The 12,597-nt window shown below is 45.6% G+C and overlaps 1 protein-coding gene across 1 annotated transcript; it reads right to left on the minus strand.

Annotated features, from left to right (window-relative positions):
- Nucleotides 1-1,706: 1,706 nt before the first annotated feature.
- Nucleotides 1,707-4,124, minus strand: LOC109748842 (uncharacterized). Its single transcript, XM_020307865.4, has one exon. It carries the CDS (start codon nt 3,992-3,994, stop codon nt 1,967-1,969), a length of 2,028 nt encoding a protein of 675 aa, XP_020163454.1. The 5' UTR covers nt 3,995-4,124; the 3' UTR covers nt 1,707-1,966.
- Between the last annotated feature and the right edge of the window lie 8,473 nt (nt 4,125-12,597).

Here is a 12,597-nt window from a genome sequence, read left to right on the forward strand (position 1 = left end):
TTATGGGACCGGTAGCTGTGGTTATTCAGTAGGTGGTAAACACAGGCATGCCCCACTTTTGTATTGAGAAAAGACATGTGTATCATTTGTTTGCCCAATAATCCTGCATTCACTCCTAAATTTCACATCTCAAATTGTATCAGTTGTATCAGAGATCATTAGATAAAACACATCCTTTTTCTTCACGTGTAGACAAAACATACCCTTGATTGGGCCTTAAATGGCAGCCATGTTCATTTGGAACGCGTGAGTGCAAAACACGGAAATTGAAAATGGCCTTTGCACCAACTAAACATAAATACATATCACAAAAGTTACCGGATGCAATCAAAAGAACGAGAAACGTGGCCTATAAATGATGTTCTGGCTAGAACCTTTTCTTTTTGCAGAAACTGGCTAGAATAGACCTAACAACAGCTAATCCCGCCTTCCACTCAGACACTCGGTTATTGGTCCGGTTACACCATCGTAATTATCGTCTGAGCAAGCGCCTCAACTAAAGATGGACATGAATGCAAAAGGGTAATCCAAGTCAAGCACCAGAGATGCAGGAAGGTAATTCATCATGTTCAAATAAACAAACTTAAAGATGAGAGTTGCTACCACCAATTGCAAAGTGACGTGATTTTGTAAGAAAAAAACTGCAAGGGTGCAAAAAAGCAAAAGAATTCCAGACAACTACCAGTAGGTACATTTGATTCGTGGGCCCAGTGGAGTTGTACTTCACACAATATGGGTGTCCAGGGCAACTCGGCATACCCCTGATGGTTGAAATTCGTATACAGCAAATTTAGGTGGAAGACATGTTGGAGGCTTGGAGCAGCTTTAGCAGATTGCAATACTCAAACGACTTAATCTGATATCCCTAGAGAAAGCTGCTCCCTCCAAAAACTTGTTGCATGATCTATGACTCAGCTATCTTATCTTTGAAGGGCCTTACAGCTTGCTCAGGGTAAGTGACTCATCAAGTTTGAAGCATTCATTATATACCACTATTAGCAGACATCAGTTGTTCTATATGGTAGCATGGACGCGGAAGCCAATTTCGTAACCAGATCCATCTCCATAAGATGGCATCAACACCCCGTTTTGACCATCATGTAAAATCTCCTTTCCCCTTTTTACCAGTAAAAACTAACGTGATAGCTTTTTGGTTAACCTGTCATATTCTACGCTACCTCATTCCTACAGTTTAGATTTCTCACCGACTCTCAGTCTATTTTGTGCTGATGATGGGCTTAACTTGCATTCATTACAATGCTCGCGGACTAGGATACTAATCAAGCAGCAGGACATCACGTAGGAAAACAGGGAGAGCAAGAAGTGGGACACAACTTAAGCTTCTCAAGGACATTATTCAGGCTTTCGGCTTAACATAAAGACAAGAAGGGTTTCCTCCCTATGTAACACAAATCCTACCATACAAAGGGTTGAAGGCACTACTTAGTAGTAAAGATAGTTGCCTAGACATAAATCTGAATATCTGATGACTCATATGACAGCTCAAATATGTTGATTTATTTTTTTATCGCATAAACCAGAATGTGAAAAGAACTTGACATCTTGTAACTTGTAACACATATTAAAACTGTTCTTTTTTTACACCTAAACTGTCGAGTTTAACATCTTTAAACTAGACATGAGCATAGAATGCACGCAGCGAACATGATAGGGAAATGCTAGTCAACAAAATAAAACACATAATGTCTGCAAAATCTAGATCAACATTATGTATGAAGGGCAATTCAGGCACATTAAACTTACAAGACAAGTGGAAGTGTTGACTTCCTCAAATAATCTAGAATACCTCTTATAAGTTTATCTTGGAACAAGATGCACCCATTCCCAGTGTCTAGTCACTGCTCCATGTAATATGCAAGGATGCAATTTCCCGGCAGCTGTCAACTATGATCGCATCAGGGTGAAGCTCTCAAGTAGTATCCACCAACAAAACTGCTGTCAGAACTCAGAACTGCTTCCTTTTGCTCCTAAACAAACTGTCCCTCTTAGAATACACCAAAAAGAAACCAAAAACAAAGACCCCAGACAAGGAAACTGATAGCCATGGGAATGGTGGGTCTTTGAAGCAAACCAGTGAGGCCTCCAGCTCCTGAGAAGCCTGATATACCAACATGTAAATGGCATACATATCATGATCTGAAGATCTCAAAAGGTACATTGCCTTGTTGTAATCCAGGCGGGACATGGCTGACACCACCTTCTCCAACTTATAAGTGAGCAGATTCCACCTTTGAATGAACTCAACATGCCTTTTCTTTCTAAGGAGTATATTCTCCCCACCATGGGCAGCCAGTGACTCCAGAACCTCAACTGTACTAGTGATTGTGTAGTTGAGGGTGGTAAGAAGAACATTCCTACGGGCTGCATCTTTCTGCACAAAAGACAGTGATTTGGTCTCTGAGAACGGCCCAAATGGTGTGTGTCCCGTGCTCCAAGTGTAATCAACAACCGTGGCATTGTGCTCAGGGCTCCATGACTGGTGTGTTGGTGAGACACCAAACATGGTCTGCAGAACTGAGCCGATGATCGGACGATCGAGATTTCTAGTCATTGTAATCACATGCCGGCCATTACAGCTGTAGTCACTGACCGTTTGCGAGCTCCTTGTCCTCACAGCAACCACCATATCACGGAAAGCCACCGCTTGGTGGTACCTATCTAACAACAGAAGCTTGTCGAAATCCAAATCAAAAACATAAACTGGCACAACCTTGTCATGCTCATCGTCATCATGAATCCCAGCCACATGATGCATCTCATCCGATGAGTCTGACAGCACCTGCCTCATCCGCTTGGAGTCCAAGTACTCGCTGACTATCATCGTGTAATTCTCAAACAAGAACCTGGATGTGAATGAGTGTGTTGAGCGGGCAATTGCAAATGAGCAAATTGAGCACTCAGAGTACTTGACACTGTGCAAATCAAACTTCAAGCTCTGCCCATCGAAGGGCAGATCTCCATCCCGAATCGACTGTTCAATTGCACTCCAATCGAGTCCAACAGGATCTTTCTCTTCACCATGGATGTGAACAAAACGAATAAGCAAAGAGCTCTCATAATGCACTGGGATTCTGAGCGAAGGCACTAGCAACGACTTGTAAGCACTGAGAACCAGTGAGGCCAGATCCGCGAGGAGCGCTTTGTCCGACTTGGGGCGGCCGTGGAGAGCAGCAAGAGGATGAAACTCACCACGAGGGAGGACGCCTTCGCCGGAGAGCGCCGGCCCGTAGTCCACCGGGCCAGCGCCGAGGTCGATCCAGATGTAGCGCTCCTTGCCGGTCCAGAGAGGGGCGAGGCAGCGGGAGAAGGCAGGCGAATGGCCATCGGCAGAGGAGGAGGCCGCGGTGTAGGCATACGAACGCGGCTGCGGGCCGAGGTCGAGCAAGTAGATGTAGACGGCCGGGGAGGAAGCCGAGCCGGCGTGCGCTCGGTAGTCCTCGGCGACGATATCGTCGACGATTTTGTAAGGCACGGAGGAGAGAGCGTTGGAGTGGAAGGGCGCGGGGGCTGCATTGAGGTGGGCTTGGACGGCGGTCGCGGCGCGGGCCACGAGGTCGGAGGACGCGGCGGGGGCGGCGACATCGAGGTGGATGCTGTGGGAGACCGCGAGGCGGTGCGGGGGGCGGCTGGAGAGGAAGTGGGAGGAGGACACGGCGGACGAGACAAAGGAAGGGAGGAGGAGGGCGGAGGTGGGCGGGAAGGAGGAGCCGGCGAGGCGGACGTTGACGGGGACGGCGGCGGAGAGGGAGAGGAGGCGAGACGGGAGGATCGGGGACGGGGCGGAGAGCGAGCGGCGCAGGCCGGCGGGGAGAGAGCCGAAGGTGTCGTTGGCGGCGGAGGGGTCGCGCGCGGCGGCCGACGCGAGGAAGGCGTCGAGGCCGGCGAACGCGGCCGCGCTGGCGGCGGGGGCAATCGATAGGAGGATGAAGGGAAGCAGGAGGAAGGCTAGGGTTTGGGGTGGGGATTTGGCCATGGTGGCGGCCGGCGAGCGAAGACGAGACAGAGGTGCTGGGTTCAGTCGAGGACTCAGATCGATCTGAGATGGGGAAGGAGACTGAGACGATGCACGCTAGCGAGGATCCTCTGTCGCAAGGATGCATGTAGTCCCGGGTATGTCTCGACTGCTGATTGACTATATTTCGTTGTGTGTGTACAACACATGTCCACGTTCCTCACCCTACCGAACTCGCCGACGGCGTGCTATTCCCATGAACAGAGAGCTTGATGTCGCCTCCGAGTATTTGGAACACCCTAGGCACCGAGCTGCCGAGGTAACATTGTTGGCGTAGTGACCGAGAAGTCGCCAGTCGAAGCCAGAAGGAGATGGTGATGAACGAAAGACCATATTCTCATCCCGAAGAAGAAGAAGAAGAAGGTGAAGCGGCTGGACAACCATCCCAACTCCGGCATGACAGAACCGGGAGACTTTAACTCGCTAGATTCCCAACGAATCGAAGCTGGCCATGCATCGTTGAGTGGGGAAGAAGCCCAAAGACCAAAACATGAACCATAGTTGTCCACTTTATCGGACGATGTCGTCCAGAACATCCTAGACTAAACGTAGACGGAAATACGCACAATACTTGGCCTTGGCTGAAGCTCCACATGCCCTCTGCCAATGCCAATCACTACCACGGGATGAGGATGGTGGAAGATCTTATTTCCGCCAGTCAAACGCTTAAACTGAGCCCTGGCCAAAGCCAGGGCAAGACAACACAACAAACCCAAAAACCGGGTCCTCCTCCCCCTCCCACCACCTTTTCGAACAACATATACTAGGAAACATGCAAAAGTGCATCGATCCTAGATGATGAGTAAACAAGAAGTTAATGATACTGAAACTTCTACAGAACAAGAAGCAATAAGTATGGAGGCTTATCAACAACGACCATGTGAATATGTGATCCAAACGAGTCTGATAAGGTAGAGGTCCTACGAAAATCTTGTAATCCAAATGAAACCTTAATATCGGTAGCAATTATTCACAATTGCACGTTTTGATTGTTTTTTCTTCGACAACCATGTGTTTAGGCTTATAAGTGGATGGCATGCACAAACACCACGATGCCAAGGAGAGGTAGACATCATTATTTATGTTTTCCCACGTATTCTGCTAATCTATGGACAATTTTCAATAATGTCCATGTGATCCAAGTGAATCTAAACAGAAAAAGGATGAAAACATGTAATCCAAAGGAGATATTAGTATCTATGCGACTATTCACACTCACACAATTTGATTGTTTTTTCACAAACAATCATGACTATGTTTTTTTAGAAAAGGAGGATCACCGCCGGCCTCTGCATCTAGGCGATGCATGCTGTCATTTTATTAATTATTCACAAAGATGTTAAAACGTAATAAATCAGTAAGTCTGAAACCACCATCATGACAACATCTGTAGCAACTCCTAACCACTTGATGAAGGGGGCCGAAAGTCCAAGCCGAATACCAAACAGACCTTGCACCAAAACCTAACATATAAAGTCGGAGGCCTTAGCCTAGCCTCTTGGCAGGTCTAGGGCACACACTGGTCCGGCACACTCTGACAGGCCATTGCCGCCGTCTTCCATTGATCCATCTTCAAAGCAGGTACTGACGCATCAACCTTCGCAAGTCTGCCGTTGACGCCACCATGGAGCCAGACAATGCCACCTCCCTACGCGCGTCCATCATCATACACTATGTGGCCAGGGTTATATAAGTGGATGGCGTGCACAACACTAGGTACCAGGGATCAGAGGAAGACATCATAATTTATGTTTTCCACCGATTCTTCTCGCCTCTGGTGACCTTCATGGTGCCAGGAGTTGATTGGGGAACTCCTAATCAATGCTTGGAAGCCATCTAGTTATATCCCGGTCACGATTTAGTCTTCACAGTACATCGAAGAGCCAATGGTGTGTATGGTACCCGGATCGACCCTAACCCGGTAATTTCTCGTCCGATGTTCTGCCTTAACTTGGTAGAGGCATCGGTGATTGTGGTCTTTGATTCCATTTCATCGTGCTCTATATATTAGTTTGCAGTGACTTGTGGAATCTAGCGGTCAACCATCATGATTCCAAGGTGTGTCGCCTACTCATGTGTTAAATAATCTTAAGTTCTTGCATATTGAGGGTGGCCGCTTAGGGGGCTCTTAAGATTCCCTAAGATTGGTCGTACTTTGTGTAGGATTTTCTTGGTGCAACTTCTGGTACTAGAGGCTTAGAGGAAAATCAAGCTGAGAAGGACTTGGAGACCACGACTTCTGACGACCTTGTTGTAACTTCTATCTTATAAAGAAGTTATGTTTCTTGTATTCATCTAAGTCTCCTTTGAAAGAAATATGCCCTAGAGGCAATAATAAAGTTGTTATTTTATATTTCCTTATATCACGATAAATGTTTATTATTCATGCTAGAATTGTATTAACCGGAAACTTGATACATGTGTGGATACATAGACAAAACACCGTGTCCCTAGTAAGCCTCTACTAGACTAGCTCATTAATCAAAGATGGTTAAGTTTCCTAACCTTAGACATGTGTTGTCATTTGATGAACAGGTTCACATCATTGGGAGAATGATGTGATGGAAAAGACCCATCCGTTAGCTTAGCATCATGATCGTTCAGTTTTATTGCTATAGTTTTCTTCATGTCATATACATATTCCTTTGACTATGAGATTATGCAACTCCCGGATACCAGAGGAATGCCTTGTGTGCTATCAAACATCACAACATAACTGGGTGATTATAAAGATGCTCTACAGGTATCTCCGAAGGTGTTTGTTGGTTTGGCATAGATCGAGATTAGGATTTGTCACTCCGAGTATGGGAGAGGTATCTCTGGGCCCTCTCGGTAATGCACATCATAATAAGCCTTGCAAGCAATATGACTAATGAGTTAGTTGCGGGATGATGCATTACGGAACGAGTAAAGAGACTTGCCGGTAACAAGATTGAACTAGGTATGAAGATACCGACGATCGAATCTCAGGCAAGTAACATACCGATGACAAAGGGAATAACGTAAGTTGTCATTACGGTACGACGGATAAAGATCTTCGTAGAATATGTGGGAACCAATATGAGCATCCAGGTTCCGCTATTGGTTATTGACCAGAGAGGTGTCTCGGTCATGTCTACATAGTTCTCGAACCCGTAGGGTCCGCACGCTTAATGTTCGATGACAATTTTGTATTATATGAATTATGTGATTTGGTGACCGAATGTTGTTCGGAGTCCCGGATGAGACCACGGACATGACGAGGAGTCTCGAAATGGTCGAGAGGTAAGGATTGATATATAGGATGATGGTATTCGGACACCGGAAGTGTTTCGGGATGCACCGGGTACTTATCGGGTCACCGGAAGGGGTTCCGGGCACCCCCGGCAAAAGATATGGGCCTTATGGGCCCAGAGGGAAAACACACCAGCCACAAAGGGGCTGGTGCGCCCCCCATATTGGCTGGCCAAATTGGAGAAGGAAAGGGGAAGAATGAAAGGAAAAAGGGAATAGGATTCCCCCTTCCCCCTCTTCCCTTCCTACTCCGAATAGGAATAGGAAAAGGGGGAGGCCGAATAGGGAGGACCCCAAGTAGGATTCCTCCTACTTGGGGCGCCCCCTTGGTTGCCTCTCCTCCCCTCCAACCTATATATATGTGGGGGGCACCGCTAGAACACACAACAAACATTGTTAGCCGTGTGCGGCGCCCCCCTCCATAGTTTACGCCTCCGGTCATATTCACGTAGTGCTTAGGCGAAGCCCTGCGCGGATCACTTCACCATCACCGTCACCACGCCGTCGTGTTGACGGAACTCTCCCTCGACACTTTGCTGGATCAAGAGTTCGAGGGACGTCATCGAGCTGAAGATGTGCAGAACTCGGAGGTGCCGTACATGCGGTGCTTGATCGGCCGGAACGAGAAGAAGTTCGACTACACCAACCGTGTTGTCAAACGCTTCCGCTTTCGGTCTACGAGGGTACGTGGACACACTCTCCCCCTCTCATTGCTATGCATCTCCTAGATAGATCTTGCGTGAGCATAGGAATTTTTTTGAAATTGCATGCTATGTTCCCCAACAGTGGCATCCGAGCCAGGTCTATGCGTAGATGATATGCACGAGTAGAACACAAAGAGTTGTGGGCGGTGATCGTCATACTGCTTACACCAATGTCTTATTTTGATTCAGCGGTATTGTTGGATGAAGCGGCCTGGACCAACCTTACATGACCACGTTCATGAGACCAGTTCCACCGACAGACATGCAACTAGTTTTGCATAAAGGTGGCTGGCGGGTGTCTGTTTCTCCAACTTTAGTTGAATTGAATTTGACTGCGGCCGGTCCTTGTTGAAGGTTAAAACAGCAAACTTGATAAAATCACCGTTGTGGTTTTGATGCGTAGGTAAGAACGGTTCTTGCTAGAAGCCCGTAGCAGCCACGTAAAACTTGCAACAACAAAGTAGAGGACGTCTAACTTGGGGCATGTTGTGATGACGTCTAACTTGTTTTGCAGGGCATGTTGTGATGTGATATGGTCAAGACATGATGTGATATACGTTATTGTATGAGATGATCATGTTTTGTAAAAGTTATCGGCAACTGGCAGAAGCCTTATGGTTATCGCTTTATTGTATGAAATGCAATCGCCATGTAATTGCTTTACTTTATCACTATGCGTTAGCGATAGTTGTAGAAGCAATAGTTGGCGAGACGACCACGACGCTACGATGGAGATCAAGGTGTCAAGCCGGTGACGATGGAAATCATGACGGTGCTTTGGAGATGGAGACCAAAGGCACAAGACGATGATGGCCATATCATGTCACATATTTAGATTGCATGTGATATTTATCTTTTGGGCTTTTTATTTATGTGCCCCTGGTTCCTTAGCTCTACTCATTCATCCCTACTCTGTTAATTTTTGCTTACTTTTCCCCACTCCCTTGCCCGAGACCCTCATAACTGGTTATAACGGACGTTGCCGTCGGGTCAATTGCTTTGACCGTTAGCTGACGAGTGGGGCCGCGTATACGTGGGCGTATGCAAGACCGCGGTCGTGGGTAGCACATGTCCATGGACATGCCCGAAACGTCCCATCATATAAAGAGGGCAACCACCTCCATCGCCCGTACCATTTTCCCCCAAATCCCCTCGTTGCCGCATCGTCTTCCTCTCCCCCACCGGCGTCGTCTCGCTCTCCTCCACTGCTTCCACCGCACCGTCTCGCTCTCCCCCACCGCATCCTCTTCCTCACCTTCATCGCCTCCATCTGTAAGATGGCCGACGCTCGTGGCGACGCCGGCGCAGCGGCCGGAGATGTGGTGGAGCTGCAGGGTCAGGGCGCGGTGACCGCGGATGTCGGCGGCGTCCACGGCGGTGCGGGGAAACTCGCAACCATTGCGGATATGGCGAGCTCCGCCTCATCACTGCAGAAGGTGACGGCGTCGAGCGGCGCAGTCCATCCTGATGCCCCCGTTGTGCCGCCTGCCGTGGAGGAGCAGGTATTTGCACTTGCTTAGCTTGTAGAGTTAGTTCGATTGTGATTCATACAGTAGTTGAGATGGTTAGAGTAGTTCGATTGACGGATGGGCCGGGGTTTTTTGTATGGGTTGGGGGGATGGGGGTTTTTGGACTAGGGTTTGTTGGATAAATTGGTTGCAAAAATGCTAGCTAGATGTTGTGAACTATGATTTTAGGTGCTGCAATGATTGGGGTTTTTAGATTTGGATAAATTCGTTGCAAAAATGCTAGATGTTGTGAACAGATTGGGGTTTTTAATGCTATGATGCTTATTAGATTTGTTTTTAGTGCTTACAGATTGGGGTTTTTAATGCTACTCAGATTCGTTGCCTTAGATTGGGTCACTGTTAGATTTGTTTTTGAATGCTACTCAGATTGGGGTTTTGAATGTCATATGCCCAAATGGAATCCATTGATTAAGAAGTTATTTGATTCATTAGTATATAAATTTGGGATCCCTATAAATTTTTCCACAATATGTAGTTATATTAGCTCTGTTCTTCAATGTGTGTGCATGACCAATGATCAATGTGTTATTTGAATGTCATATTGGGGTTTTTGATCAATGTGTGTACAAATCTAATACATTGATATACTAGTGATGGATGTGGTTTTGAATGCATAGAGCTAAGGGGCACAGAAATAAAAAACCCCACTTCTAAAACATTTTTGATGGATGTAAATTTTCAATGCATAGAACTATGATCAATGTGTCATGTGTGCATATCTAAATTTTCAATTGGCTACTAGTGATGGATGTAATTGTATATTCCAGAGGATGATGGTTGGGGGGAGAAAGAGGAAGCTGGTCGACTACGACCCGTACGAGGGGGCGTTTAGTGACGATTCTGAATATGAGGTGAGCATATCCCTTGTTCATTTAGTTTCTTTTGACATGGTGTATATGAATCTATAATGTATTAATGCAATTCATTCATGTGTGCAGTATGATTCTGGAGATGATGTGTACAAGGGCAACGTCGCGTCCTTCACAGCCAAGGAGGTGGAGAAGATCAAGGCCAAGGGAGTTGCTTCCTTCTACAACCGCAAGTTCAAGAAGTGGCACTGCCCCTACTGCACCACCAAGCCAAAGCCAAGGGATGGCCGCTTCAATCACCTTCTGTCTCATGCTAAGGATGTGGCGATTCGCGCGGAGGACTACATGATCAGGGGACAGCATGCCGCCCTCGCGAAGGCCCTGACTCCGGCGTGATGTGATCGATGATGTGATGTTGTGATGTGATGCTGTGTTACTTTTGGTTTGGTTTGTTGAACTGTTGGGTTACTTTTGGTTTGTTAAACTGAATCTCATTGGTTATGGTTTGTTGAACTGAATCTCGCGTTGGTTATGCTAGTAATCTGGTTGCTATCTATATTTGGCTGTCCTTAAATTTGCATGTGGTATATTTGTCTGTCCTGAATCTATGGTTAGTTATGTTTAGATGTTGTGAACTATGATCTTAGGTGCTGCAATGATCACACATGTTGTGTAGGAAATCAAATGCATGCTCCAAATGAGATCATGTTAACCTTGGCAAACCTGGACAGTACAAATTCAAGAAAATGCAAAAACAAGTTGGTTAGTTATGTTTAGATGTTGTGAACTATGATCTTAGGTGCTGCAATGATCAGACATGTTGTGTAGGAAATCAAATGCATGCTCCAAATGAGATCATGTAAACCTTGGCAAACCTGGACAGTACAAATTCAAGAAAATGCAAAAACAAGTAAAACCTTGGCAAACTATCTATGTTTGTGTAGGAGATCATGTGTGCAAAATTTGAAGTGATTTAGAGGAGGTCAAATAAATTTGAATTTGAGAAAATGTGCTTCAAATGAGCTCCCAGGCTAGGGTAAACAACCCATTTGTAATCAAGTTTTTTTCAAACCTACTCTAAATGAGCCAAATGTTTTTTTATTAACACATATTCACTTTCCATAGTGTAGATTCGAAGTCTCACTATTTTTTGAATTAATCTTCATATTTTTACATTTTCTTTTGAAAACATATGCTTTAATATAAAAACTATTAAAAACACGTTTTGAAATATGAAAATGGAAAACAAACTTCAGATCCTTCTTATTCACTTTAAAATAAAGCTTTAGCGATTTTTTTTCAAAAACAGAAGGTAACACCACCTCCTCTCCTTGAACTCTATGAAATCATGTACATGATAGCTCATATGTGTGAAGGTTTTCTCATGAAAATGACCATAGAGCAAGTTTATGATTTTTGGTTGGCAACATGTCACATAAGACAACATTGTGCGCGGGTTTTATATATTTTTGATTTTTTTAAATTAATGGTGCTCATTTGACCTCGATCGTGCCAGCTAGGGTTTTTTCATGAAAATGACCATAGACCAAGTTTAGTATTTTTCCTCGTTAGTTTGTCTTATAAAACGACGAACGGCGAAGGTTTCATATTTTTTTGATTTTTTTAATTAGTTATGCTTAGTCAAAGCCTTCGAAACCCCGTTGACCAGCTCAAAACCCTCTAAACCGCGGGGTTTCGCCTAACCCTAGCTCCCAACGTCAGCCGTCCGATCATACCCTCGCGCCAAGCGACAGCCCTCAAATCTGGCCTTCTAGAAGGAACTAGGTGGGCTGGCTGTGTGCAGGCTCCGCGTCGTTTGATCACAAGGACGGCTCCGCATCGTTGGATCATGGGGCGATCCGCGAGAGGCGATCCTATTGGTTGTGCTCGGCTGCTTGGTGCTCTCCCACAACTGACTCCGTGAAAAAAACGTTGTTACTGGGCCCAAAAGAAAACCAAGCTCTGGTTGAGCCGTCGAATTGCGTCGTTTTTTTTGCATCGTTTGCTTAGTTTTTTGTGAACGTGCCGGCTCTATATTTTTGCATCATTTTTTGCATTGTTTGCTCTGTTTTTTGCATCGTTCTTTTTTTTCTATTAAAATGTAAAATGACCAAATTTATAAGGGCTAAATTTATTTTTATCATGCAAAATGGCCACAAACTATCAAAAAATTGGTCATTTTGCATTTGTATAATGGCCACAAGCCCTCTATCTCTTTTTATCATGCAAAATGACCAAATTTTTAAGGG

This window comes from Aegilops tauschii, chromosome 7 (assembly GCF_002575655.3).
Source record: "Aegilops tauschii subsp. strangulata cultivar AL8/78 chromosome 7, Aet v6.0, whole genome shotgun sequence".
Taxonomy (NCBI): domain Eukaryota; kingdom Viridiplantae; phylum Streptophyta; class Magnoliopsida; order Poales; family Poaceae; genus Aegilops; species Aegilops tauschii.

Bases quoted from the DNA above. Each gene is read 5' to 3' on its own strand.
- LOC109748842 (XM_020307865.4), bottom strand. From the start codon at position 3,994: ATGGCCAAATCCCCACCCCAAACCCTAGCCTTCCTCCTGCTTCCCTTC.